The sequence below is a fragment of the Felis catus genome, chromosome E3 (genome assembly GCF_018350175.1).
Source record: "Felis catus isolate Fca126 chromosome E3, F.catus_Fca126_mat1.0, whole genome shotgun sequence".
NCBI lineage: Eukaryota > Metazoa > Chordata > Mammalia > Carnivora > Felidae > Felis > Felis catus.
This window is the reverse complement of record NC_058383.1, coordinates 1,293,741-1,321,045: the sequence shown is the minus strand read 5'-3', so window position 1 is coordinate 1,321,045 and position 27,305 is coordinate 1,293,741. Positions and strand designations below refer to the sequence as shown.

The window sequence follows — 27,305 nt, the reverse complement described above, 5'->3', positions numbered from 1 at the left end:
CGACGCCGCCCGGGAGCCCTGGAGGCCAGGACCCCGGGACAGGAGCGGGAAGGCGGGTGGGCGTGGCTCCGGGCGGGGGCGGGACCTCGCGGGGCGGGCCCTGGAGGGGGCGTGGCCGGCTCGAGGCAGTTGTCTGCGCTCGGGACTGGGTGGGGCGCGGCCTGTAGGGGGCGGGGCCGTGGCCCTTGGAGGCGGGCCTCGGGGGCGGGGTCTCGCCGGGGCAGGGGGCTGGGGGCGGGGCCGGTGGGGGGCGGGGCCTGCCGGGGGCTGGCTCGGGCTGCACTCCCGCCGGCCGCGCGGCCGCGGCTCCTCTTCGTCTCCAGGCTCGGGGCCGGGGCCGGGGCCGGGCTTGGGCGGCGGGTCGGAGCCGGGGGTCGGCGGCGAGGTCGGCGGTCCGGCCGGTCGGCGCGGGCGTCGGTCCGCGGCTCCGGGAGGCGCGGTTGGAGCCCCGCAGCCGCCGGGGCGCGCGCGCTGCCCGCATGGCCGCCATCAAGGCGCTGCAGCAGTGGTGCCGGCAGCAGTGCGAGGGCTACCGCGACGTGAGCATCACCAACATGACCACGTCGTTCCGCGACGGCCTGGCCTTCTGCGCCATCCTGCACCGCCACCGGCCCGACCTCCTGTGAGTGCACCTCGGGCGGGGAAGCTGAGCCCCAGGCTGCTGGCGCCGGGGAGCGCGGGTGGGGGAGGGCGCGCGGAGCGGGGTCCTGCGGGCATGACCCGCCCGGTGGCCTCAGTTCGCCCGTCCACCAAGCGGAGCTGGGCCGGAGCCAGCCCTGCCGGCCGCCCCCGCTGACTTAGTCAGTCCGTGAGTCAGGCCGGCGTCCGGGCTCCGGCCACAGCCACTCCTCCCCGCGCGTCTCCCTGGGAAAGGGCCGGCGGGGCTACCCTTCTGCGCCGCCTGAGAGCCCTGCCGCCCCAGGGACCACTCACCACATCAGGGAGTGGGTTACTCGGAGCTTCAAGGGCGCTATGCCCTTGACCCTGCCCCAGCAGGTCCAGGCACCTTTGGGAATGCAGCCCAGGGGCGCCGTGGGGGAGGGGCCGACGCAGAGCTGGAAGCCCCAGACTTCCCCGGGTCTTGCGGGCAGGCCTGCCGGGGCACCCCAGGGTGACAGGGTATGAGATGGGGACTGAGCTCCCATCCCCCGGAACCAAGGCACGTGGGCAGGGGAGAGGACTAAGGCGACTCCCCAAGGAGGGTCTTGGAGTGGTGGCTGGCACTTGTTGCTGGACCTTGTCCCCACCTGGGACCCATTCCACCAGTTATTCACTCAGCAAACGCTCCGGCTGGGTGGCTGGGACCTGGCTTGCTGGGACAGAGCTGTCCTCAGAAAGCCACCTGCCTCCTGGAAACAAATGTTTAAAAGCATTCTGAGAAGTCGTGGCTCGTTCCAGGGGTGGCTTGGGGTGCGCGTTTGCCAGGGAGGCCTCAGGGTTGCGAGGGGCCAGAGGCAGCTCCTCAGTGAGGCCTCTCTCTGTACAGATAGGGAAACTGAGGCCCGGAGACGAGGCACCCTTGTTCAGGTCTCAGAGCACATCTGCAGAGCCAAGGCTGGCACTTGGGGCTCCTCCCCCTCACCCAGCTGTAACCTGTAGTCCCAGGCACTCTACCGGGAAGCTAGTCTTGAGAAAGAGGCCTGCACGTATTTCCTCCTCCTGCCCAAGGTTGTGAAAGACACTTGTGGAGCTTCATGGGGAGTCGCCCCATGTGGTACTTGGGCAGCAGTGTGTGCCCCCTGCCCAGGGATGTGCCTGGAGGCAGAAGACGTTGGGCAGTGAACACCCTAAGCTGAGCTTTGATGGGGAGGTGGGCTGGGGATGGGACCAGGAGAGGAGGTGGACAGGCCGAGCCCCCCCACCTGGGTGCGGGCAGGTCCCTGATGAGGCTGGCTGGGGACTGAGCCCAGGCAGCCTGGAGGTCCGCACAAGTCTGCAATTGTAGGGAAGTAAGGTACGCCCGTCTGCTGGCCAGGAGCCTTGGGACCACATCACCGGTATAGCTGGAGAGTTGGGGCTTTTCGGAGCCCCTGGAGCTTCTGTATGCTTCTAGCAGTGCTGGTTCAGAGGCCCGTGTGTGTGTGTGTGTGTGTGTGTGTGTGTGTGTGTGTGTGTGTCTGCGCGCGTGCGCGCGCGCACGGGGCACTTGAGCCTGTCCCAGCATGCACTGCCCGAGCATGAGCACAGGCTCGTGCACGTGGGTGTGTACCACGCTGGCACAGGCAGGCGTCATATAACTGTTCATTTAACCGTTAATGAGTTTCCGCTCTGTACCCTGCACTGCAGACTGAATACAGTGGACTTGGCCCCTGCCTCAGGGAGTGGCATTGAGGGCGTCGGGTAATCTCAGTTACTGCTGCCTTGGTTAATGTCCATCTGTCCCCACCGGGCTTTTAATTCCAGAAGGGTGGGATGTCTTTTTTGTTCACTGCTTATCCTCAGTGCCTGGAACTGTACCTGGCACAACAGGTGTGTGGTGGGTATGAGCACATAGTTGGTACAGACCGAGCTATTACGGTTGAGGGCTTCACTTGGGACTCCATAGATACAGTAAGAGTTTGGCAGGTGTCCTGGCCAGGTGGGGGCCCTGCAGGTCCCTGTGTGCAGGAGGGAGGGGAGGAGGCCGGGGGTGCAGGCAGGGGGGTAGCCGTAAAGAAGAGGTGCCGGGTGCCGCCCTCCTAGGGTCGCCTCCAAGGCCGGACTGGGGGCGACCCCCCCACCCCCATGCTCCCCATCCTTCGGAGACCCTCTGGCGGCAGCTGACTTTGCCACCAGGAAGTCCTTCCCTGCGCCTCATGTCCAGCCTTCCTGCTGCACAGAAGCTGCTTCCTCCCTGCGGCCTCCCCGGGAGCAGCTGTGAAGGAGCCGGGCACCCAGCCAGACAGGTGGCGATTGTGCTGCCCTGACGCTAAGTCCGCTTCTGCTTCTGCCTCCGCCCATGAGATCGTGCGGCCCTGGTCCAGGAGGCACGTGTGACCTGTGCTGGCCCCGCGGGGACACCAGGAGGCGAGCATGGGTTGGGGGGTGGGCCCACCCAGCGAGGCCCCACTGGGAGTTAGCCGGGCAGCACCAGCCCGGGCCCCTGGGGTCTCTCATATTGGCCTCAAGGGAGCCCGCTGCTCTGCCCTCGGGTCTGTTTCCCTGGCTATGCCGACCTCTGCCCAGCAGGCAGGTGAGCGCAGGAGCTGCCCAGGACAAACAGCCCCCTTCCCACCTCGGGGCAGAAAACCTGTAAGGGCTGGGCTCCTGCCCCTTCTGGGCTGACCAGAGGGGGCTGAGGGCTTCAGGGGACAGGCAGGAGGCAGGGGTAGCAGCTCCCGCAGGGGAGGAGGGGCAGGAGCCCTTCCGGGCAGCAGGCACAGGGCTTCCGTGGGTTCCTCCTCCTGGGCCGTCTGTAGGGGGAGCGGACAGACCAGGCCGGTGTGTCAACAAGGCCGGTGGGGGGGCGGGGGGGGGTTCCTGCTGCACACTCGCTGGGCCTCCCAGACCCTCAGGCCCATGGGGAGGGGCACCTGGTCTTTCTCCAGGTCCCTCCAGCCTGGGAGGCCGATGTCAGGTGTCAGGGCTGGGGCACAGCAGGGGCTGGGGGCTCCCCCCTTGGCCATGGCAGGGCTCCCTGAGAACCACATGCAGCCCGGAGTCAGGAGAGGCCCCCCACGCAGACACTCGGAGACACCACTGTTTCTCTTCCTGGCCCGGAGCGGAGGGTGGGCTGGGCCCAGGCGGCCGGGCTGGCCTCTCCTCCCACGCCGGCCTCTTGGCCAGCAGGAAGCCTCCTGGGGACAGAGGCCTTCTGTTCCCCAGCCTGAGGGCCTGCTTCCCGGGCCCCCGCCACCGCCTTCCGGCCAGACTCTCCAGAATGGACACAGCAGGGGCTGCGGGCACCCTGTGACGCCCCACTCAGGCCACCGCAGAAGCCCCAGGGCTGACTCTCTCAGATGGGCCCTGCCCTGGGCCAAGGTTGGGGGTCAGGGTTTGCTCCGGCCTGGCAGTGAGGCTGAGGTGTCTGAGTTGCCCACTAGGTGCAAGGAGGGTGGGGCCTGGGCCCTGCACCCACCCCAGACCTTCTCCCTGGGGCCTTGGTACCTCGTCATGTCCCATGTCTCCCCGGGCTGAGCACTCTATCGCAAGGTCTGTGCTAGCATCTGCCCGGCGTCTCCCTCCCCACTGCCGTGTGGCTTCTGTCTTGTCTCTGTCCCTCTCCATCTCTGTGGAGACAGACACATCTCTGAGATGTGTCTCCCCTCTTCCTGTCCGCTCCCCTTCCCGCTGGGATTAATTCCAGATGTGCCGAGGGTACCTGGGAAAGGCATCTTCCCAGCCCAGCGCCCACCCCCCACGTGGTTGCGTTTTGTTCCAGGAAATAAACAGCGTGAGGTCAGCTCTCCAGGAATTTGGAAGGGGGTACACATTCCCAAGAGCCCCAAAAGCCCGGAGGCAGGAGGCTGGCTGTCTCAGCAGTGGGAGGTCAACAGTGTTGGTCAGCCGTGGCCAGGGGAGGGCCCGTGCCTCAGGCTCTCTGGGCCACGCCAGGCCAGGCCAGGGCTGGACGCATGCTGGCACCTGGCACACGGCCGACAGGTCAGCGTTTACACGACGCCCACACAGACCCAATGGGTGCGTTCACTGGCTCACGTTGAAAGAATAGACGCCTCAAAAGTCCCCTCGCTTGGCAAGCATTGGAAGAACTCATTCATCAGAGAGCATTTATAGTGCACCAGCTGTATGCAGGTACCTTGGAGTTTTACCAGAAAGAACCTGAATTCAAATTACGGGAGTTTGACTAAAACATGATCTAACTTGGGGAGTGCCCTGGGCCGCAGCCGCCTCGCCGAGGGCCAGCGAGGGCGAAGCTCGTGCATGCTGGTCCAACAAGGCCTTGCACACAGATTGGCCGTCTTCCGGAGGGTTGGCCAAAGCTGGGCTGTCCGTCTGTCAGGCCTGCCCTAGGAGGCTGAGTCAGGTGCCCGAGGGCAGCCTCCTCCTGAGGCTCCAGGCCTCTCCCCCTTGGCTGTGGACGGCCATTGTCTCCCCTTTGTGCGTGTCTGTGTCCTGATTTCCCTTTTTATAAGGACGCCAGCCATTTTGGATAGGGCCCACCCTCCTGACCTCATTTTAACTGGATTCTGTCTATAAAGAAGACCCTGCTTCCAAAGAAGGTCACATTTTGAGGTTCTGGGGATTAAGACTCCAACAGATCGTTTTGGGTGGGGGGCACGGTTCAGCCCTTCTCAACAAGAGTCCTCCCCCCCCCCCCCCATGGCGGAAAGCTGGTCACACCGGGCTTCCTGAGAGGGATGGGCGTGGTCTCTACTTGGCTCTCTCTGAAGGGGTTTGCAAGGCAGCTCAGTCCGGAGATTTCTGCCAGCGCGCCGGCCCCAGAGCTCCAGGCCAGGCAGCCTCAGGGACAAAGGCGATGCCGGCTGAACCCCATGCTGCGGGGGATGTGAGCTCATGGGGCCGCCAGCCAGAGGCAGAGAAGTGTCCACTCAGGGACCTGCAGGGTGCCTGCAGGGAGGGACCCCGGTGGGGTGTGTCAGGCAGGGAAACTGTGTTCCAGCCGCCCGGAACAGCGTGAGCCAAGCTTGGGAGGCTGGGAGGGCAGGACCCTCCGTAGAGAGCTTGGTTCAGGAGGGGTGTGAAAGCCATGAGACTGGCCAGGGTGGTCCAGCCCCACTGTGGAGGCCTTGAGGGCCCAGGGAAGCGGCTGGGACAGGGTCCTGAGGGTGGTGGCCCTTGAACTTGAGTGGGAAGGCAATTCTTTCTGCAGCTTCAGACCCACACCCCCTTGACCTGCTCAGCGGGGGCTGGCACCACTATTGTGGGCACCGGGACCTGCCTGGAGCGCTGAGATGCTCATTCAGGGTCCGGGGGAACAGAGGGCCCCCACGACATCTGCCGGATGCAGCCACTGCAGCCCCCTCCCCAAGGCAGATGCAGGGGGCAGGGGACCTCCTTCTCCTGCATGTTTGGAGACAAAACAGAGCTTGTGACCCTGCCCTCCTGCCACAGGGGCATCTTGCTGAGACACGGCCGTTTGGGTCAGTGACCCGGGGCAGGTCTGGAAAAGAGATTGAGCTTTCAAAGGGATGGGGTGGGGGAGGGAGGGAAGCCACTGAGATTGGAGGCCGGGGCCTGCCAAGAACCCCTTGGGGCGATGCATGGAGACGGGCCACTCCACGCGCCATGGACACTGGTGGGACAGACCCAGGGTGAAGCGCTCATGTGGCCTCGATGATGAAGCAGGAGGCTGCCATGCCCACCCCCTCTGGCCATGTCTATCTGGAGATAGCGCTGCCCGCCATCTTGTCCTTGCACAAAAGCACCCTCTGTGCTCACGGGGTGGTCTTAGCATCTGGAACACGTTACCTGGGAGGTGGTCCGAGCGGAAACAGTGAGGTTTCCCCAAAGCCAGCCAGGGCGATGGACGTGGGGCTCGAGGCCGGGAGGGGGGGTCCTCCTAGGAGGGAGGTGGGCCAACGGCAGCCCCGTCCCATCCCTGCCACGTGGCCCGGGGCCCTGGCCCTGCTCTGTTGGGACCCGCTGCAGCCGGGCCCCCCCAGCCTGCGGTCAGAAGCTGCTGTCCCCCTCTCAGATGGGCACCGTGGCCCGAGAGAGGAGAGGGCTCCCCCAGGGTCCGACGGTGCAGCCTGGCTGAGTTGGGACGCAGATTTCAGCCCGAGCCCTTCCCCACACCACAGGGCTTCCCGAACAATCCAGTGCACACTGAAGGGGCAGAACTGCTACTGAGGACCCCACAGACGGCAGAGAGGACAGACAGATGGGTATTTGAACGGCCCTCCCAGAAACGTCAGCCTGCATCCGGCTGAGCCCCTGCTGGGCCTGGCTGTGTTTTCTGCTCTGAGCGACCCTGCAGGGGTGCAGTGGGCTGAGATGTGCCCGTGTGGGTGTGGGCACCGAGTCCCGGGCCAGCCTGGCCCTGGTGCAGGGCTTGCCTGAGTGTCTGAATGTTGGCTTTGCTCTTGGCCTCTCCAGGAAGGCCCACTATCCAGGCTGGGCCAGCGAGCCCATTCATGGCTGCTGTGTGACCTCACTCCTTCCCAGCTGCCGTTCCTGGCCTCAGTTTCCCTATTTCAGCAGGATCACCCCTGAGCTGCTTTGGACACCTATGTTTTTGTCTTCCAGAAACTTTGATGCTCTCAGGAAGGAAAACATTTATGAGAACAACAAACTGGTGAGTGCCCCCTGTTCCTGACTCAAAGCTGGCTTGGTGGGCCTGCCCTGTGCCAGCACCCAGGTCCCATGGACCACCCTCGGGCACCTCCGGGAGCAGCTGTGGTAGTTGCTGCCAGGGCAGATGAGCACATGGAGACTGGAGGCGCGCTGCCGAGTTCCGCAGCCGGTCCTGAGCTGGGTGACCCCAACCTCAGAAATAGCCTCCAGTATGATGCCCAGGCCCTCCCGGCCCCCTTTTTCCTGTCGGGGAAGGAAGGGGTTGCGAGTAGCTGAGTGGGGTCCAGATGTGGCTCTGGGAGGATGGGGCCCTTGGCTTGGCCCTTCCCCACCCTGTGGGGACCAACCGCCCTGAGCTGGACTGTCAGACTGGCCGCCAGGGTCTCGAGCACACTGCCTGTGGCCGCTCTCTGCTGGCTGGCCAGGCCCTGCCCTGTCCTCGCCTCAGTTTCTTTGCTGCAGAATTAGCCCCATTATCTCGATGGGCTGACGCCCAGAGGGACAGGCAGACGCCCACCCTGCGGCCGCGGGTCCAGAGCTGGCTTTCCAGCGGGGGTGACAGAGGGAGCTCTGCAGGTCAAAGCTGCGTGTCCCATGCGGTCCCTGCTCGGCTGGTGGACGATTTCAATTTAAGTGTAACTGAATTAAGAAGTAATAAGATGACAACTTTAATTTCTCGGCAGCACTGTCCACACTTCAAACATTCCCTCCCATTGGACAGCTTGAAATAGAGCTGGTCCATCGTCACAGGAAGTTGTGCTGGGGCACTAGCACACGTGTGCGGGAGTGAACACGTGGGGACAACGGAGTAGAGGTGTATGCCGCCGTGGTCTTCATGAGCGGGGCAGGGCAGGCCTCTGCAGACAGTGGGGCCCTGTGGACTCTTGGAAGAGGGGCGGCCTGGTGGGGGTACTGCCAGGGACCAGGGCACTAGGCAGGAGGGGACCTGGCTAGGAGGAGTAAGGCGGGGGGGGGGGGGGGGGGCTGGGGGGCGCGGCCAGAATGGGGGCGTGACCGGAACAGACTGGGGGTGTGGCTGGAACGGAGGGGGCGTGGCCAGAGCAGAGGGGTGTGGCCAGAACGGAGTGGGGGCGTGACTGGAACATAGTGGGGTGTGTGGCTGGACCGGAGTGAGGGCGTGCCCAGAACGGTGAGGGCGTGACCGGAGCGGGAGGAAGGGGGTGCGGCCGGAACAGGGTGGGGGCGTGGCCACAGCAGAAGGGGGTGTGGTGGGAAGGGTGGGGGTGTGGCTGGAAGACTGAGGGCGTGGCCCGGACCGAGCGGGGGTGTGGCCTGAACAGAGTGGGGGTGTGGCCGGAGCAGGGCAAGGGAAGCACTTGGCTTCCTCCCTGGGGGCTGCTGTGCTGGCTGCGCTCGGGGTCTGCAGGGTCTATGTTGACACTGGGGTGGGTGGTGAGAAGACGATGGTGGCAGCAGGAGGAGTCAGATTTGGGGTGTATTTTGAAGGGGAGTCCAAGGAGATTGGAGATCTTTGACCTGAGTGTGGAGGGACGTGACCGCTGGGCGGGCTTAGGTCTGGGAGGGCTCAGGAGCCCCGTTTCGGACACCTAAAGACCAGCAGTTTAGGGGAAGGGTCCAGATGGGGACTTGAGGGTTATCAGGTGAGGGATGGGTGTCTACAGGCAGGAGATGCCAGGCTGGCCAAGGCTGAGACCCACTCCCCAGCAACTTCAGTCCTGTGTGGTCGCACTGTGATCCCCATTGTACAGACCGGTAAACTAAGGCTCAGGGAGGTCATGTCTGAGCAGACCTTGAACTTTGAACCCAGAGCTTTCTAGGCTTGACGGGGTTTCTGGTCTCCTTCCGGGAGGAGCTTGGTGGCCTGGCTGAGAGGGAGGGGGGAATGTCTCCCAGCCCACCCGTGCTGACTACTCCCACTCCCACCCAAGGCCTTCCGTGTGGCCGAGGAGCAGTTGGGCATCCCGGCCCTGCTGGACGCTGAGGACATGGTGGCCCTGAAGGTGCCCGACCGGCTGAGCATCCTGACCTACGTGTCACAGTACTACAACTACTTCCATGGACGCTCCCCTAGTGAGTCGGGGCTGGAGGCCTCCTCTGCCAGCTCAGCACCGGCCCCCAGCATTGCCCGGCGGGGGCGGGAAGTGGGAAGCCAGTCTGTTCTGGCACCCCTCTGGTGCCGCACATGTGGAGCCCCCCGTGATCCCCATGCTTCCCCTCAGGGGAGCACGGCCCCCCATTGTGCTGCTGCAAGGGTTGAGCAAGGGTCCGGGTGTCCCCGGCCCCACACCCACTTGCCCACTGAACGCATGAACCCAGATCCTGCCTGTCCTTCCCCTCTGGGCCTCGGTTTGCCCATCTGCACCCCTGGAGCCTATGCCCACAAATCTTGCCTCAGGCGGCTTGGCGGACTCCAGGGTGGGCTCCCGGGCCTGACTCCAGAGGCCCTCACCGCCCCCCCCCCCACCCCCCACATTTGGCCTTACAGACACCAAGCTAACCCTGGCCGGGTGGGTCCTCCGGGCAGGGTCGGGGCCGGGCCCAAGGGACTTGATTCCGGCTGCTTTATGCACCCTGAAGCTCAGCCACTCCCCTCCCCCCACATTCCTCATCCAGCCTTAGAAATCCCCGGAACAACTCTGGGCACAGGACCAGCCCCGCCTTGATATTTCCACTTTGTGGAGAAACAGAAAAGTCCCATTTCTCCCGACCCAGATCAGGGCTCTCAGAGCCAGAGGGAGGGGCACGGGTGAGGCCAGGCCCCTGCTGGGAATGTGCACTTGGGGTTGCTGGGGCTGCCCCTCCCAGGCCCCCAGAACAGCAGGAGCTGCCCCTCCCGACACCCCCGGCTCCGGGCCCCGTGTTGGGCACTGGCATCTGCAGGGCACCCAGAGCAGGGGTGGGCCCAGATGACTTCAGAGCCTGACCCTCTGTGTCTGGTGCCAGTTGGGGGCATGGCTGGTATCAAGCGGCCCCCATCGGACTCCGACGAGGAACCGTCTGGGAAGAAGGCCCTGCCCCAGCTGGCCAGACCCTCACCCACCCCAGCCCAGGGCCGGCCACTGTCTCCAGCCAGCACAAAGCCCGCCGCCCAGTGGAAGGATGGGAGTTCAGAGGGCCCCCTGCGGAAGATTGTAAGCACCCCGGCCCCGCCTTCCTTCTGGCTCTTGGGACTGAGTGTGGCCTCTACACCCTGGGCACCTGGGATGGGGGACCCCTGGGTCCCTGGCACGGCCTTAGCTGCTGTTTATCAGGAACCCACCGGGAGTGACTCCACGAGCTCCTTCAACCCTGTGTGGTCGGGATATGATCCCCGTTGTACAGATAGGTAAACTGAGGCCCAGGAAGGTCTAGGTCTGCTCTGAGCAGGGCTAGAACCTTGAACCCAGAACTTTCTGGTTCCTAAGCCGTTTCTGGCCTCCCGGGTGGGTCAGGAAAGAGCCCTGGGTGTGTCCTTCCTGCCTGTCCAGCGCTTTAGGGTGCCCCCACTTTCAGAGGTGGGGACAGAGGACGAGTGACATGCTGTGGTTGGGCGCCCCCTGCTGTCCCAGGGACTGGAGCAGCCGGCGGCCCCAGCCTTAAGATTGCTGGGGGGGGGAGGGGGGGGGACGGAGCAGCAGGAGGGCCCGAATCTGTCTCCTGTTCCCCCAGACCCTCGAGGTCAGGTCCCTATAGCCCCTCTCCTTGGGCCGAGCTGCAGACCCTGCACTTGGGAGTCCAGCCGGCCTGGGCATGGGCCATCCTGGCTGCGCCTGGCAGGCAGCTATCCTCGGGGCCTCAGCCCTCTGGTCCAAGCAGCGGGATCTTCTTGCCGCGGATGAGGCAGCTGTCGGGAGGGAGGGCCGGGGCACGCGACCTATGCTGGCCTGGGCTGGGGGCTCAGACGTGTCAGCTGCCCCCTCCACCGCCCCCCCCAAGGGCCAGGCCTCGGCGGGCAGATCCATCAGCAGCACCTGTGGGGTCTGTGGCAAACACGTGCACCTCGTACAACGACACCTGGCTGACGGGAGGCTCTACCACCGGAACTGCTTCAGGTAGGGCCTGTGCACGTGCACGTGTGTACACGCGCACATTTGTGAGCACACGTGTGCTGGCCCGCGTGTGTGCGTGTACATTTGTGCACGTTTGCACGCGTGTGTGCGACTGCACCTGTGCGTGAACGTACATACGTGCCCGTTTGTGAGCCCCTGTGTGCGTGTGTGCTGACAGGCACAGATGCTTCCTGGGTATCTGAGCCCCCAGCAGGATCCTCGCGGGGTCTGTGACTCAGAATGGTCACTGTGCGTGAGGAGGGCTGTCTGCTGGATGAGCAGACGCCGGGCTCCACGAGCGTGCGCTCCCGGCAGAGCGTGTGATGGAGAAGTGCACGCCGGCCTGGAGCCTGCTCACGGGTCCTCCTCTGCCCTGCACCAGGTGTAAGCAGTGCTCCAACACGCTGCACTCGGGGGCCTACAGGGCCACCGCCGAGCCCGGCGTCTTCGTGTGTTCCAGCCACCACCCCGAAGCCACCTCTGCAAGCCCCACGTTGCCGCGCTTGGCCCCCCGACAGCCCAAGGCTGTCCCCTCGGACTCCAAGCCGCCCAGAGCCCCATGGAAGGCCCAAGAAGCAAATGGGCACAGAGACACGGGGACAAAGGCCAGGCCAGCGGCCTGGGGGCCTGTGGTGGGCAACTCAACTCCCAAAGGTGTCGCCCCTACTACGACTGAGCCTCGGGCCACCGCCTCCTCCCACGTCCACGCGGGGAGCCCAGCCGGGTCCTCGGCGGGCCCGCCGGGTGGCAAAGCCAACGTGCCCGTGGCCAACAGTTCCCCGAGAGGGTGGTCGTCGCTGGGACAGGACAGGGCAGCAGTCGGCCCCCACCCTGCCGCGACCCCGAGTGCCCCAGACTCTCGCCCAGCCACGCCGCAAGGCCGGGTGACCCCCCAAGGGGCAGCCCCCCAGACCAAGCTCAGGTTGGGCCCAGTGTCTCCGGTCCCGGCAGACACCCCAGACTGGACCCCATCTGCCTCCAGGACACAGCAGGCCCGGGAGAGTTTCTTCCAGACGCCCGCAGCTGCCCCCAGCCCAGCTGGCAGGGCCCCAGCTCCCGCGGATGTGCCTTCTGGGGACGGCGGCAGGGAACAGGCACTGAGCTTCCTGCAGAAGACCCTGCCGGGGCTCAGGGAGACCGGCGCTCAGGAGCCTGGCAGGTGGGTGGGGGCAGGGGCGGGGGCAGCCAAGGAGGGTTCCAGGCCTGGCCTGGCTGTAGAACTGACTGTGGGGCTGTGTTCCCCAGCCTCAGTTTCCTCAGCTGGGAAATGGGGAAATGAGATGGGACCCAAAGTGCCTGGTGGTCGGCAGGAGGGGGGCGTGCCGGACACACTCTTGGGGGCCGCCCCCTGGCACATCCTGAGCCCCACCTGAGGACCCCCGATGGGGAGCCAGAGGCCGTGAGTGGTCCCGGTGTCGAGTCTGGCCTTGGCGGAGCTCAGCCCCCCCGCCCGTGTCGCACACCGGACACAGCAGGCTCTGACGGGTCAGACGGTCCCTGCGGTAGTTTCCCGAGGCTGCTGGGACACACACCACACGCTGGGGGCTAAAGCAACACAAAACCGTTCTCTCCCAGTTCCTGAGGCCCGAAGGCTGAACTCCAGGTGGGCGTTCCCCGCGAGGGCCGGCGGGGGTGGGGGGTCCTGCCACCTCTTCCAGTTCCCGGTGGCCCCGGTTCCCGGCCTGTGGCCACAGGCTCCCTCCTGGCCTCCAGGGTCACCTGGCCTTCTTCCCTCTGTGTCCGTCTTCTACTTCTCTGTCTCTTATGAGGACACCCCCACTCTAATCCAGGATGACCTCATCTAAACTTGATTCCATCTGCAAAGGTTCTATTTCCAAATGAGGCCACACTCTGGCCTTCCGAGTAGACCTGAATTTGGGGGGGACGCCACTCACCACACGACGGTGGCCTAGTGAGCGAGGGGATCGCGTACCAGGCTGGCTGCTGCCGCTGTGCCCGCCGCCTGTGCTGCCCCTTGTTTTGGGGGGAGCATTCTGTCCCCTCTGGATCAGCTGGGGGTGCCCAGGGAGGGTGAGCCTGCCCCCCTGCTGTAGGCCGGGGGATGTCCGGGCACCTGGGGGCCAAGGCTGCTCGGCCGTGTGAGGGCTCTGCGTGGGGGACCCCTGGCTGGGTGTCTGCTCCTCCTGGCTGCCCTGGGCCCAGAGAGCAGGGGGGAAAGAAAGTGGCTTCAGAAGGAGAACAGGGCACAGAGCAGCTGCCCTGGCTGGAGGAGGCGCCCAGCTTGCCGCCCTGCACGCAGGTGTGCCCCAGGGGATGCAGGGCGGCCCAGTGACAGGCAGCCCCCTGGAGGCCTCGAGCGTGTTGCTGAGGGTGGGGCTAGGCAGGCCCGGCTGGTCCACGGCTCTGGGCAGGGCGCCCACAGTGAGCCCCAGGTGCCTCTAGGCAGGTAGATGGAAGGGGGGGGGGCCTGGGAGGGAGCTATCCCACGCCCCATGAGGGGTGTGTTTTGGGGTATTTTAATCTCAGCTGATGCCGAAATTAAGCAGGAAGGTAAAATCAGGTGCCGCTATACAGCTGTGTCAGAAGTGGGTGCCCTTGGCCTGTCCCTCGGAGGGGCTATCTCCCTCAGGAGGTGGGCATTAGGAACCAGCTGCCAGGGGAGGCTGAGGGGCTTCTGCCTGGGGAGCATGGTTGGAAGGGCTCCTGGATCCACCTGTGCCTGATGCCTCCTCTCTCACCTGTAGGCCCTCCCCAGTCACCTCCCCTGCTCTGAAATCCTACACCAGAACGGAAGGGCCACGGGCAAGTCCAGCGGCCAAGCTGTCACCGCTGGCATCTCCCCAAGCCCTTAATCCCCCTGCGAGGACTGAGCCACCAGCCCCCCTAAGCAGGGGCATCACCTCGCAGGCTTCCCCGCCACCCCAGAGCTCGCCCGTATCCTCGGGGGCTGGCAAGGCGGGTGCTGGCTCCAGGCTGAAGCCGGAGGTCCCACTGGCAAAGGGTAAGAGCTCCCCCGATGAGGGGTGGGGTGGGAGAGCCCGGGTCTGCCTCTGCGCTCCCCGGAGATCTGCCGGCTTCCGGCCTGGCTCCCAGGCTCCCGCTCCGCGTCCCCGTCACTCACACTGCTCCACAGCACCCGCTGGCCCTCGCTCTCTCCCGGGTCCGCCTCACTCCAAGTTAGCCGTGGCAGACGCCCCTCGGCGTGGCGCGGCCAGACGGCCACCGCTCACCCGCCCCGCCGTCCCAGCCCGTCAGCGCCGTGTCCCCAGTGACGGTGTAGGCGGGCAGGCAGCTACCGTGCTCCTGCTCTGCCCCGGCCACGGGGTCACCGCCTCCCACGAGGCTCTACATCCACGGTTCCCGAGCATGTCTGTCCTTCCTGCACTGTTCTGATGATGGTGCCCTGTGCTCTGAGGGTCCCAAAACCCCCTGGACGCGGGGCCCCGCCTGGAGCCCGGAGCCCCCTCGGACCGAATCTCGTTTCATGGCCTCACTTTCCTGGGCTGCTCCTCACGCTTTTCTGCGGAACTATGGAGCTGGCTCTCTTCCGGGCGCCTGGACGTCTCTTAGTGCCGAGCAGTGAGCCGGGCTCAGAGAGCACCCCGTGCAGAGGGTTTTGCCGAGCTCGCTCCGTTGGCTGAGCCCCCGTCACGAAAGCCACTCCGTTCTGAGCCCAGGGGGCCTGCCGACGGGCTATCGCGGCTTAGCCACACGTCCCGCAGGCGCACAGCTCACTCGGCATCCGCGGGCTTCACCTGGCCACACCCTCACCCATTTGGAAGCAGGGGAAGTTGAGGCTCAGAGAGGGGAGCGATTCCCCTGAGCACACACAGCACAGGTGGTCAGGCTTGAAGTCCTGAGCCCGATTCCCAGCCGGACTCCTTCCCGTGGGCCGGGCTGCTCTGTGTCCACCTGAGAGGGACGGCTGCAGGCAGGCGGAGGCGGGGAGATCCAGCCTTTCCCAGCAGACCCCCCTTGCCCGGAACACCCCTCCCCCCCCGCCCATGACCTGTGTCCCTGCCCTCACCTAGGCCCCAGTGCCAGCCCCCAGGAAGGCCAGGAGGACGGGCCGGCAGGATGGAGGGCCCGCCTGAAGCCTGTGGAGAAGAAAAACCCTGCTGAGAGGTGAGGGGTGGGTGGGGCCTGAGCGGCGGCCTGTGGCCCAGGGCTAGCACCGGGCCTGGCACACGTCAGCAGACGCCTGCAGGTAAATGGCGGCTCATGGGCCGACTGAGGCACCCGTGGGAGGGGTCTGTGCACAGCCGCCCGGACCTCTCTCCCGTAGCAGAAGCCAGTTCACAGCAGCCCGAGCGAGGAGGGGGCCGTCACACTGGCCTGCAATCCCTTCATGTAGCTGGAAGGTTGGGAGGGTGGGCGGGGGGATGACAGCCATGGGCTGGTGGGTGCCCACCAGGCCTGAGCCCGGAGCGGGGAAGGGGCTCGGTTAGGACGGGGAAGGGAGAGGCTGCCGCAGCCTTCCTTGAATGAGGCCACGGGTACCCTGGCCAGACCGTCACACGCGCCCACCCCGGGGGGCCGGACGCGCCGGTCCAGGGTCACCGTGCAGGGTGGTCACCCCCTGCGTAGTACGATGCCCAAGGGCAGGCAGCACACTTGGGGACCTGCCCCAGGGCAGGTGTCTGGGTCCCGGGGCGCATCAGCTGAGCACGTGCTCCCACCCACAGAGCTGGGTGCGTGTGTGAACACGCACCTGTGTTCTGGGGGTTCACAGCCGGTCGGGTGCGCGTGCCCGGAGCTGCGCCGTGGGCTCCATCCTGGCCTCCAGCGTGGGGGTTTGGGGGACGGCCCGTGCCCCCCTTGGCTGACCCCCTGCCCTCTGTCTAGGGGTCCAGAGTCGAAGGAGCCACGGATCCTGGGAGAGCCTAGGGCGGGCGAGGCACCCGGGAAGGTCCCTGGGAGCTCTGCGGGGCACGTCCACACCCCCCCGGCCCCTCTTGGGCCTGAGAGGACACGGGGCGCAGCGAGCCCTGGGCCCGGCCTCTCAGGTAATACTGGGCGGGAACCCGGCCCCGGGGTGCCCGAGGAGCTGGTGTGGGGGTGGCGGCCTATGCGTGCCTTTACGCTTGCACACGTGTAAGCGTGGCTGTTCCCGCACGCTCAGCTGCCCCTGGATCCGCATCCAGCCCCCACACCTCTTCCTGCGTTGACCTTGAGCAGGTCTCCAGCCCCCTGGGCTCATCTGCCCCTGTGCTGTCGAGGGTACAGACCTCCCTCCCTGTGTGGACGTGGGCACGGGGCTGTGAGGACTGACCCCATGTTGCCCTATGGGGCCCCGGGTTGGGGAAGCGGTAGGGGGGAGGGCGACGAACCTGCCGGCTCGACAAGTGACCCTGTCCCCTGCCCTCGGGCAGCCGCATCCCCCTCCCTGTCCCCGGCCCCGACCCCGACCCACCGCAGGAAGCTGGCTGTCCCTGCCAGTCTGGACGTTTCTGGAGACTGGCTTTGTCCCGAGCCCCGGGAGCAGGAAGCCGCAGCCAGGAGCTGGAAGAAGGAGAAAGAGAAGCCCCCTGCTCAGGACGCACCAGGTCAGCCCCGAGACACCGGCCCCCATGCTGTCTGGGATGCAGAGGAAGGGGCTCATCTGAGGAGGGAGCGTCTGGTGGGGTTTGCACGGTGACGAGCCCACGGGGCCCAGGACGGAGGGAAGGCAGCAGCCTGGGGCACGCCTGCAGCTCTGAGCAATGCGGGCGGGAGGGGCGGCCGGGAGCCTATGGGACCCGGGACCCAGCCCCCAGCGCTTCCCTGCCAGCGCCCACCGGACAGAGGCCCCGGCTCCTCCCGGCACCCGACTGGCCTGGCGATGATGGGGCGTTCGCTCTCGCAGCTCGCCGGATGGGGTGTCCGGCTGCTGACCCGGGGGCGGGTGGGGGCCGGGGTCGGGCGCGGTGCACTTCTCACGGCCTGCTGGGTGGGGCGGGGGCATCCCGGGCAGGCGGGATCCGGGTCGGGTTGGGCCCGGCGCCCCCAGGTCCAGGAGGGAGACGTGTCTTGTCTTGCCCTCTCCAGGGAGGCCCGTGAGCTCGGCCGGTGCCCCCACCCTACCTGGCAAGGCAGTGACCAGCGCGAGCAAGGTGAGTGGGCCGGGGTGCAGGTGGGCAAGGTGCACGGCCCGGCCTCCCCGACCGCCCCTCAGCACCCCTCTGTCCCCAGCTGCACCCTGACTACGTGCCCGAGGAGATCCAGAGACAGATGCAGAACATCGCCAGGCAGCTGGACGCCCTGGAGCTCAAGGGCGTGGAGCTGGAGAAGCGTCTGCGCGCGGCCGAGGGGGGTGAGCCACGGGCACGCCGCCCCGGGCCGGGCCAGCCCCCTCCCGCGTGCCCGGCCTGACCCGTCCCGGCCCCCCTCCCCAGATGCCTCGGAGGACGCGCTCATGGTCGACTGGTTCCAGCTCATTCACGACAAGCAGCTGCTGCTGAGGCAGGAGTCGGAGCTGATGTACAAGTGAGGGGTCTTTGCCCGAAGGGCCCTCCCCGACGCGGTCGCCGCCTCTGGGTGCAGGCTGGGCTCAGGCCAGGGGGCGGCCGGCCAGGCGGGGCGGGCCTCACGCCTGTGTCCCCTCGGCAGGGCCAAGGACCAGCGCCTGGCAGAGCAGCAGCTGGACCTGGAGGGGGAGCTCCGTCGGCTGATGGCCAAGCCCGGTGCGTCCCGCCCACCACCGGGAGCCCGGCCCGCCAGGGGTGGCGCTCAGTCCTGGCCGCGGGCACGGATGTGGCATTCCCAGGCCCCTCCAGCGGGCTGCCTGGGTGGCCACCCCTTGGGGAGGCTCACGGGTTGTGTTTATGGCACACATCCTGGAGCCCAGGGTCCAGTCTGTGCTCCCCCACGCCTGGCTGTGTGTCCTTGGCCGGGGCACTCGACCCCTCTGTGCTTGCAAAGTGGGGACGCTAGCCTCCACCTCCCTCAGCCGCAGCGACCGAGTGAGCTAATATGTAGGCGCACACAGCCCAGACTAGCGTGGCCTGTCGGTCTTGTGGATGGCGTGGCTGAGGGCCTGGGGCAGGGGCTCGGGTCCTGGCGGTCCCGACTCTGCCTTTCCTTGCCGTGGGATGGGGCAAGCAGCGCCAGGTCTCTGATCCGGTCGTTCTCCCACCCATCCGTCCACCCATCCGTCCACCCATCCGTCCATCCATCCATCCAGCATGGCCAGGAGTTCACTGCAGAAGGGCAGGCTCTGTCCCAGTTGCTCCCAAGACCCTCCCCCCACCTCCAGTGGAGGAGCCTGACCCTGAGGAGGGGGGACAGTGTGTCCCTGAGCAGGTTGGGACAGCAGGGCTGCCGCTGAAGGCAGGCTGTCCCTGCAGAGAGTCTGAAGTCATCCCAGGACCGGCAGCGGGAGCAGGATCTGCTAAACCAGTACGTGAATACGGTGGATGACCGCAGCAGCATTGTGGACGTCCTGGAGGAGGACCGGCTCAGGTGAGGGCGGGGTCTAGGGGCCCAGGTGATGGGGCGCTAGAACCCTGGCTCCTCCGTGCCAGGTCTTGACTGGCCACCTCATGCTCAGAACCTCTCCCCCACCCCATCGGCAGGGAGGTACAAGACCCCCGCCGTGTGCGTCCTGCAGGCGGGGGCACTGCGCCCAAAGGCAGACCCAGCCTAGGCAGCCTGACTCAGAGGTTCTCCCCGACAAAGCCCCTCGAGCCCCGTGTTCCCTGACCCTCGGGGGTCAGCGCCTGCTCACGGAGTTGCGCGAGGACGGAAACATTCCATACCGCGACTGGCTCACCGTGGCAGCCACAGGTGGCTACTGGGCACTTGCAGTGTGACCCGTGCAACAGAGGAGAGAAATTCACACTTTTTTTTTTACTAAATACACACAGCCACCTGTATCTCCTGGTGCTGCACTGGGCCGCCAGCTTCGTGACCACCCCGACGGGGCGTTTCTGTCCCCATGTGTAAATGAGGGGCCTGCCGAGGCCACGCAGAGTCAGTGGCCAAGGTTCTTAGACGCGTCCCTCTGTGAGCTTGCCCCCAGGTCCTCCTAGGGCCCTTCTGTCCCCATGGCACGGACGAGGGTCTGGACCCGGACAGGGTCGGCCGAGGGGGCGGGGAGAGCAGCTGATGCAGGTGTCAGGTGGGCTCAAGGCTCGGGCGTGAGTCCGACAGAGGCCCGCCGCCCTCACTGCCACACCGCCCCCGTTTCAGAGAGCGAGAGGAGGACGAGGTGCTTCAGAACATGATCCAGAATCTGGGTAACTGTGGGAGCGGTCGGGGCCGGGCCTCCCGTGGGGTGGGTGCCAGGCCCCATCTGGCAGATGCGGCCTGAGGACAGAAAGGCTCACCCCAAGGGAGCAAGCTTCCCATCGCTCGGAGGAGCCCCAACCGGCAGCTCCTGATCCTGTGGTCGGGGGCGAGGGGCGTGGCCGGTGCCAGCGGGGGCTCTAAAGGCCCGCGGAGGTGGTTCCCAATTGGGAGGGCGGAGGGCCTGGCTTCCTACAGGCTCCGGGGGCCCAGGGAGGGCCCTGGTGGGTGGGAGGGAAGGGCGTTCTCGGCAGGGGCAGTGTCCTCAGTGTCCGTCCCCCCCCCAGACCTCCACAGGAGCAGCGGGGACCAGAGGAAGAACCCCAAGTTCCGCTTGTCCAGGATCTGGTCCCTGAAGGGCAGAAGCAAACCCCCTGAGTGAGCTGCCTGGCGGGGACGCAGGACCCTCGCCCTTGACCCGGACAGGGCCGGCACCGGGGGGTGGGGACCTGGACCCCCCTGTCTGTGGGGTCTGAGCCGTCTCAATAAAGAAACTGACCACGTGGCCTGGCTCCCTCTCCTGTGCGCCACGGGCTCCCGGGCGGCCTGGAGGTCGTGGCCGGCATCCAGTTCTGCGCCAGCGTGGACGTGTCTGTGGCCTTGAGCAGGCGCTGACCCTCCCTGGGCTGGCCTGGACCCTCAGAAATGGGCATTTAAGCTGCTTCCTGGCCCGGCTCCAGGGACAGGAGTCGGGCACAGAGCGGGTCTGTGCCAGGTTCACTCAGGCGCGGGCCCCACGCACGATCTCCAAAGCTTGAGATCTGTGACCTTGGCCTTTAGGGTGGAGGTGAGCTATGCCCTGGCTGGAAGCATCACTGCCCCAGGCCCTGGTGTCCAGCAGGGAGTGGGGCTCACCGCCTTTGCCGACCTCTGGTGGAGAGAGGGCGCGGTCAAGGCAGAGAAGGCCGAAGGGGCGCTGGTTCCCGGCAGCTCACCCAGAGCCCCTGCCCAGCACTGCCCGCACTCGGGGGACCCAGGCCTCAATGTCCCCTTTTGTGTGGGGAGCTGGCGTGTGTCTGTGCTGTCCCCAGCCACGGTGGGAGCCCGCTGCGGTGGTCCTCGTGGACCCTCAGCAGTGCCACAGCACCAACACTCCCCAGCCTGGTGGCAGACGGGGTCGAAACCCCAAGCGTCCCAGGCAGGACAGAGCAGGGAGACCCTGCTGAGTAGGCCGGGGCCCCACGGGGCTCCCACTGCACCCTGTTGCCTTTACGGGGGGGTGCTGGAGGGTCTCAGCCGGGGACTCTTGGGACCTGAGATCAGGCTGTGACATGGGACAGGGAGGGTGGCTGCCTGGTACAGACACGATGCAGAGACGCTCAGCTCTGTGGCCGTGGACCAGAGCCCCGCCCCCTCTGAGCCTCTGACGACCTACAGCTGGGCTGCACGCGGGCTGTGAGGCCCGACAGGGCCATGGGGGTGCTTCTGGACACCGGGGCCGGCGGCAGTGTGGCCTCTTCACCACCAGGGGGAGGCAGAGGGCCAGCCAGCGGGGACGGGGCAGCGGAGACGCGGGGAAGCGGTGTTTTACAGACAAGGAAACAGGCTCAGAGAGGCCATGCGACCCCCCTGAAGCTACACAGCGTTAGGTGGGGCCTGGGCCTGGAGCCTGGGACCCTCCCCCGAGGCTCAGGGAGCCCCTGGCGGGCTGGGGTGCGTGTGGAGTCTTTGAGACGGGGGTGGGCAGGGATTCCAAGGACGGCATGCGGTCCCACCCAGGACAGCCCGGGGGGGGGGGGGGGGGCCGGGGGGGGACAGCTGGGGACACGCGCCTCAGGCGTCCCCACAGGGTGAGGGTGTGCCCCTCCCCACGGCTGCTCCCTGGGGTGCTGGCTGGGCACAGGCTGGTGCTCGGCAACAGAGCCCTGCTGGTGGTGGGGCCTCGTGCTCCCTGCCGGGGGCCCGATGCCTGCAGACCCCGTGGACACTGTGGTGGCAGGACACGCATGCACGTGACCTTGGGGACACAGGGCTACCAGGTCCTGCAGTGTCCATTCAGCCAGCGGGCAGAGCAGGAGGGGAGCCCCTGGGACGGCCACCGGGCCTGGCTTCACCAGGCCCCGCCCCAACTTGGGGGACCCGCCCAGACCCCACCCCCAGGGACCCCCTGCCTAGAAGTTTCCGGAAGGCACAGCTAATGAGCCAGACGCAAGACCACGTCTGCTGTGTGGTTCCCAAGGCTGCGCTGTCTGAATACAGGAGGCGCTCAATACGTGTCTGGGCCTTTCTCTCCCCACATGGGGCCCAGAAAGACCAGTGTTCCCATCAGTAGACCTGGGGAGGGGGATGTCTTCGTGGGGGGGCTCTTAAGGGTGGGCCGTTCCTGGGCTCCTGACAGCACACACACATCGTCAAAGCCTCTGAGGCCTCGTGGGTCTAAGGCTCGTGGCCCCAACTGAAGGACGTTCAGGGCAGAAACCCGTGGACTGAGGGCTGGCAGAGTACAAATCTGGGGCATCTCAGGGAGGGGAGTGGGCCGGTGTGGGGTGTGGGGCGGGGCTCCTGCATGCCCCGCCCACCCGGGAAGGCGGGGCTTGGGCTGGCCTCCCACTTCCCCTCCCCTGCTCGCTCTGTTCACGGGGCTCCAAGCAGACACAGCACAGGGCCTTTGCACTGGCTGGTGCCTCTGTCTGGAACCCCATCCCCCACAAGGCTGGCTCCTTATTTTTCAGGTGTCTGCTTAGCCGTGCCCTCCTCAGAGAGGTCTCCCGAGCCCCCCGGCTCTCTGCCGGCCACCCCAGCAGGTTTTCTCACTTGGAGCTCACCTTCTGGACTTAGGTATTGGTTTTGTGTTCTCTAAGACGGACATTCCCCGAGTCAGGGAGCTCGTCTGTCCCTGGCACTGCTGTGTCCCCAGCACCCAGAACATGGTAGGAGTGCAGCAAATGTTTGTTGAGTGAAACCCGTGTCCCAAGCGGGGACATTGGACCAGCCAGGAGCCTTTCCGGGCCTCGGTTTTCTCTCCTGCGCACATGGGTAGCAATGGTACCGGCCCAGCAGGGAGGCCCTGCCTGAGCCCGGGGCGCGGTCACAGACGCCCCACCCGGGCCTGGGGGAACCTGTGCTTCCCCGGGCAGAGTGCCCACCAGGGGTCCCCAGGGAAATGGAGGGGTGCAGGAATCTGGGGGTGCAAGGTCTCTGGGGGGATTTTCTGGGGCATCGCAGAGCTGAAGGCCTAGTCTCCCAGACCCAGAGAGGGAGCCCGGCCGGACCCATCCCCGGCCTCGGCCCCCTCCCCACGTAGGGGTCTGCACTGCGCTCAGGGGACCGGAGGCCCAGGGATGCCAGAGAGGGGCTCACTGCGGTGACCCCGTCCCACACAGTCCCCTGCCAGGAGTGGAGGCTTCATATACAGCTCTAAATAACGGCGTAGGCTACGCCTCACCCCTGTAACCTCCACTGACTAGACCCAACCCTCCTCCCCCAGCCCCTGCCCTGGGTGGCCCCCCTGGATGGGGGTCTCCGTCTGTGATGGGTGAGGCTGCCTTGGGCCTTCCCGTGGACGGTATCTCAGCCCCTGTGACCCCCTCCCATTCTGGAGAAGGGGATCAAGGCCCAGAGAGGGGAAGGGCCTTCTCAGGTCACACGGCAGGGACAGAGGCTGGAGGGAGACGGGGCAGCAGGGCTGTCCTTGGGGGGGCAGGGCTAGCGGGATGGGGTCATTGGGGCCACCTGGGGAGCAGACCTCCACAGAAATGGGGGAGCATTAGGCGGCACTCCGTCACTTTGACAAGAGGGGAAACCGAGTCACGGAGGAGTGCCCGGGGTCACGTGTCAGGCGTGGCGGGCCCTGGATTTTGGTGCCCTTGGCCTTGATCTGGGAGGATGCAGGTGCAGCGACCCTGTCCGGCGGGGCCTGGGCGGGAGCCACTGTCACCCCACAAATGACATCTCTGTGTGGACATCATGTCCACCCCGTGTCTCTGGGGTCCCGGGAAGAAAGGGCAGCCCATGTGCTGCCTCCTGGGTCTGAGCCGGGTCCTCCCCACCCACTCACATCCCTCCTGGCCCCCCAACCCCAGGGCCAGCTGCCCCTCCGTGTGTCCGCAGAGAAGGTCCTGCTGACCCAGCAGCCGGCCTCGCTGGAGCCTCTGGGCCCAGAGGCAAGAACAGAGCCCATGGCTCCCTCCCTCCCCCTGCGCCTTGGTCCTGCCCTGGGAGGGCCTCCCGCATGTGTCTCGCTTCCTGCCCGGGACTGTGCGTACTGCCGGTCGGGGTGGGGGCTCATCAAGCCCCCAAAACGGGTTTCAGGGCATCCTGGAGCCCGGGGTGCCCAGAACACTTTGTGGGCCATACTTGTGAACTTGGGTCATGTCCCCAGGGCCCAGCAGCTCGTAACCCACGGGCAGGGCTGCGGCTGGAGGACTGGGGTCTCAGCCCCTCCTCCCACCCACCGTGCCACAGACCTCGCACCCTGCCTCGTGCAGGCTGGGACCTCCCTCCCTCTGAGGCTGCTTTGGCTCCCATCCGCCCCCCAAGCCTCTAGAGCTTCGGCTGTTGGGGCCCTCCTGCCCCGGGCCCCCCTCCCCTGCCCCCCCTGGGGCCCTGCCATTGTGCTGGTCCACCTGGGGGTCTCCTCGTAGCCCTCCCACCCCAAGGCCGGGGTTTCAGAGTCTGCACTCACGAGGTCTCCCAGGTGGGCCGGAAACGCTGATGAAGACGGATGGCGCGAATGTGGCCCATTACGTTGTTAATAAAGAATATCACACACACACCTTAATCTGCAGCCAGCCTGACACTTTACAAAGTACATTAGGATGTAATCCAATTGAAGCCGCAATATCGAGAACATCTTATCTTATCACAAATTGAAATTATATCATATTCCTCTTTCCTTAAATTAAAAAGCTAAAACCTTTCCGTTTGTTCTCACACGGTTGTGTAAAACTTAATCAGTGGTTTTAACAACATTATATTTCCATATGGGCCATTTCTATTCTCATTTCTTTATGAGGGAGAACTTTCTAGAAAGGGGTGATTGCATCAGTGGGTGGGGGCTGGTGCCTGGCGTGGTGGCCGGGGTCAGGGGTGAGGCTCCGGAGGGACAGGGCCGGCCTTTGCGTTTGTGTCACAGGAGACAGGGACGATGGGTTTGGGGTTCCGAGTGTCCTGGGGCTGTGGAACAGAGCGCCAGCTTGGGCGCTTCAGACAAGCAAGACTGACCCTCCTGCCAGTTCCAAGGCCAGAGGTCCGAACTCAAGGTGTCAGGGCCGCGCTCCCTCCCAGGGCTCCAGGGGAGGGTCCTTCCCGCCTCGTCCAGCTCCTGGTGGCCGCCGGCAATCCTGGGCGATCCTGGGCCAGTGGCCGCGTCACCCCAACCTCTGCCTCCGTGGCCACGTGGCCTCCTCCCTGTGTGTATGTCCGTGTTCCCTCTTCTGTGAGGACACTAGTCCCTGGACTGCGGCCCTCCCTGCCCCAGCGTGACCTCAACTTAACCATCATGTCTGCAGAGTCCCTCCTTCCAAGTAAGGTCAGGTTCGTGGGTCCCAGGGTCAGGACTTAGAACATTCCTGGGCTCCAGGGTCAGGACGCAGGAGGCTTGTGGGTTTTGGGATCAGGACTCAGAACGTTTGCGGGTCCCAGGGTCAGGACACGGGAGGTTCGCAGGTCCCACTATCAGGACTCAGAACGTTCATGGGTCCCAGGGTCAGGACACAGGATGTTTGCAGATCCCAGGGCCAAGACTATTACCTTCGTGGGTCCCAAGGTCAGGATGTAAGAGGTTCTTGGGTCCCAGGGCCAGGACAAGGGAGGTTCATGGGTCCCAGGGCCAGGATGAGGGAGGTTCGCGGGTCCCAGGGCCAGGACTAGTATGCTCGAGGGTCCCGAGGTCAGGACTCAGAACGTTCACAGGTCCCAGGGTCAGGATGAGGGAGGTTCGCGGGTCCCAGGGTCAGGACTAGTATGTTGGCAGGTCCCAAGGTCAGGACTCAGAACGTTCACCGGTCCCAGGGCCAGGACGTGGGAGGTTCGCGGGTCCCAGGGCCAGGACTAGTATGTTCGTGGGTCGCAGGGTCAGGATGAGGGAGGTTCGCGGGTCCCAGGGTCAGGACTAGTATGTTCAAGGGTCCCAAGGTCAGGACTCAGACATTCACAGGTCCCAGGGTCAGGATGAGGGAGATTCGCGGGTCCCAGGGTCAGGACTAGTATGTTGGCAGGTCCCAAGGTCAGGACTCAGAACGTTCGCCGGTCCCAGGGCCATGACGTGGGAGGTTCGTGGGTCCCAGGGTCAGGACTAGTATGTTCTCAGGTCCCAGGGCCAGAATGAGGGAGGTTCGCGGGTCCCAGAGTCAGGGCTAGTATGTTGGCGAGTCCCAAGGTCAGGACTCAAACGTTCGCAGGTCTCAGGGCCAGGAGGATGAGGCTCGCAGGTCCCAGGGCCAGGACTAGTATGCTCCTGGATCCCAAGGTCAGGATTCAGAACGTTCGCGGGTCCCAGGGCCAGGATGCAGGAGGTTCATGGGTCCCAGGGTCAGGATGCAGGAGGTTCCCGGGTCCCAGGGTCAGGACGTGGGAGGTTCGAGGGTCCCAGGGCCAGGACTAGTACGTTTATAGGTCCTACAGTCAGGACTCAGAACGTTCGCGGTCGCAGGGCCAGGACGCAGGAGGTTCGCGGGTCCCAGGGTCAGGACTAGTATGTTCGCGGGTCCCAGGGTCAGGATGAGGGAGGTTCGCGGGTCCCAGAGCCAGGACTAGTACGTTTATAGGTCCTACAGTCAGGACTCAGAACGTTCGCGGTCGCAGGGCCAGGACGCAGGAGGTTCGCGGGTCCCAGGGTCAGGATGAGGGAGGTTCGTGGGTCCCAGGGCCAGGACTAGTATGTTCGCGGGTCCCAAGTTCGGGATGCAAAACGTTCACGGGTCCCAGGGCCAGGATGCGAGAGTTTCACGGGTCCCAGGGTCAGGACTCAGAATGTTCGTGGGTCCCAAGGTCAGGACGTGGGAAGTTTGCGGGTCCCAGGGCCAGGATGTGGGAGGTTCCCGGGTCCCAGGGTCAGGACGTGGGAGGTTCGCGGGTCCCAGGGTCAGGACTAGTATGTTCGCGGGTCCGAAGTTCGGGATGCAAAACGTTCACGGGTCCCAGGGCCAGGATGCGAGAGTTTCACGGGTCCCAGGGTCAGGACGAGTATGTTCGTGGGTCCCAAGGTCAGGACGTGGGAAGTTCGCGGGTCCCAGGGCCAGGACGCGGGAGGTTCAAGGGTCCCAGGGTCAGGTCTGGGAAAGGTCACAGGTTTCAGGGTTAGGACGTGGATGTATCGTTTCGGGAGACATGGCTCACCCCATAATGCACAGCATAGTCAGCAGGCTCCCTGAGGCCAAACACCCCTCTGTCAGGTGTGTCCCCACCTGGACTGTGGGTCCTAAAGGGGGAGTCAAAGACACACAAGTGTGACTGGGTAGGTAATTCCCTCGGGGAAGCTGTGGGCGGTGCTGGGAGCCCCGCGGCCAGCTGTCCAGGGGTGGGGGCAGCCACACGCAGAGCGGAGGGTCAGTGGCTGGGCCACCCCACAGAACCTGGCCTTCTGCACGCTCCACTCCCGCCCCCACAACATTCCCTGCCACTTGCTTTCGTTGCGGTCCCGTCTGCCACTCTTCCTAGGGCCCCGGATGTGCATCCAGGCAGACGCTGCTGCTTTTCCCCGTTTTGTTCAGATGTGTCCCCCTCCCAAGCCTAGGAAATGAACCCTCCTTACTGCAAGCCAATCAGGGCCATCCACACACATCCCTGATATTGGAGGCACCAGGAAGGTATACCTTCTTCTGTGTGGGACATCATACCTACTTGGGATGCGTGGTGCTACAGCAGCCACTTTGTGACCACGAGAGGGAATATGGCTGACGTACCGAAGATTGCAGAGCGGAACCGATGAAGACA

The 27,305-nt window shown here is 65.4% G+C and overlaps 1 protein-coding gene across 3 annotated transcripts; it reads left to right on the top strand.

Annotated features, from left to right (window-relative positions):
* Positions 1-296: 296 nt before the first annotated feature.
* Positions 297-19,935, top strand: MICALL2 (MICAL like 2). 3 transcript variants are annotated; one of them, XM_011290447.3, is made up of 18 exons: positions 504-622; positions 6,702-6,785; positions 7,147-7,195; positions 9,105-9,246; positions 10,120-10,307; positions 11,092-11,207; positions 11,587-12,363; positions 13,910-14,166; positions 15,197-15,290; positions 16,011-16,171; positions 16,538-16,711; positions 17,193-17,257; positions 17,337-17,457; positions 17,540-17,630; positions 17,754-17,827; positions 18,491-18,605; positions 19,335-19,381; positions 19,718-19,935. In XM_011290447.3, exons 4-18 carry the CDS (start codon positions 9,162-9,164, stop codon positions 19,810-19,812), a joined length of 2,460 nt encoding a protein of 819 aa, XP_011288749.2. In that variant the 5' UTR covers positions 504-622; positions 6,702-6,785; positions 7,147-7,195; positions 9,105-9,161; the 3' UTR covers positions 19,813-19,935. The 3 variants fall into 3 exon arrangements, with proteins under 3 accessions (XP_023102242.2, XP_011288748.2, XP_011288749.2); XM_023246474.2 differs by lacking the exon at positions 6,702-6,785 and having other exon boundaries at positions 297-622; positions 12,187-12,363; XM_011290446.3 differs by lacking the exon at positions 6,702-6,785 and having other exon boundaries at positions 298-622.
* The last annotated feature ends 7,370 nt before the right edge of the window (positions 19,936-27,305 follow it).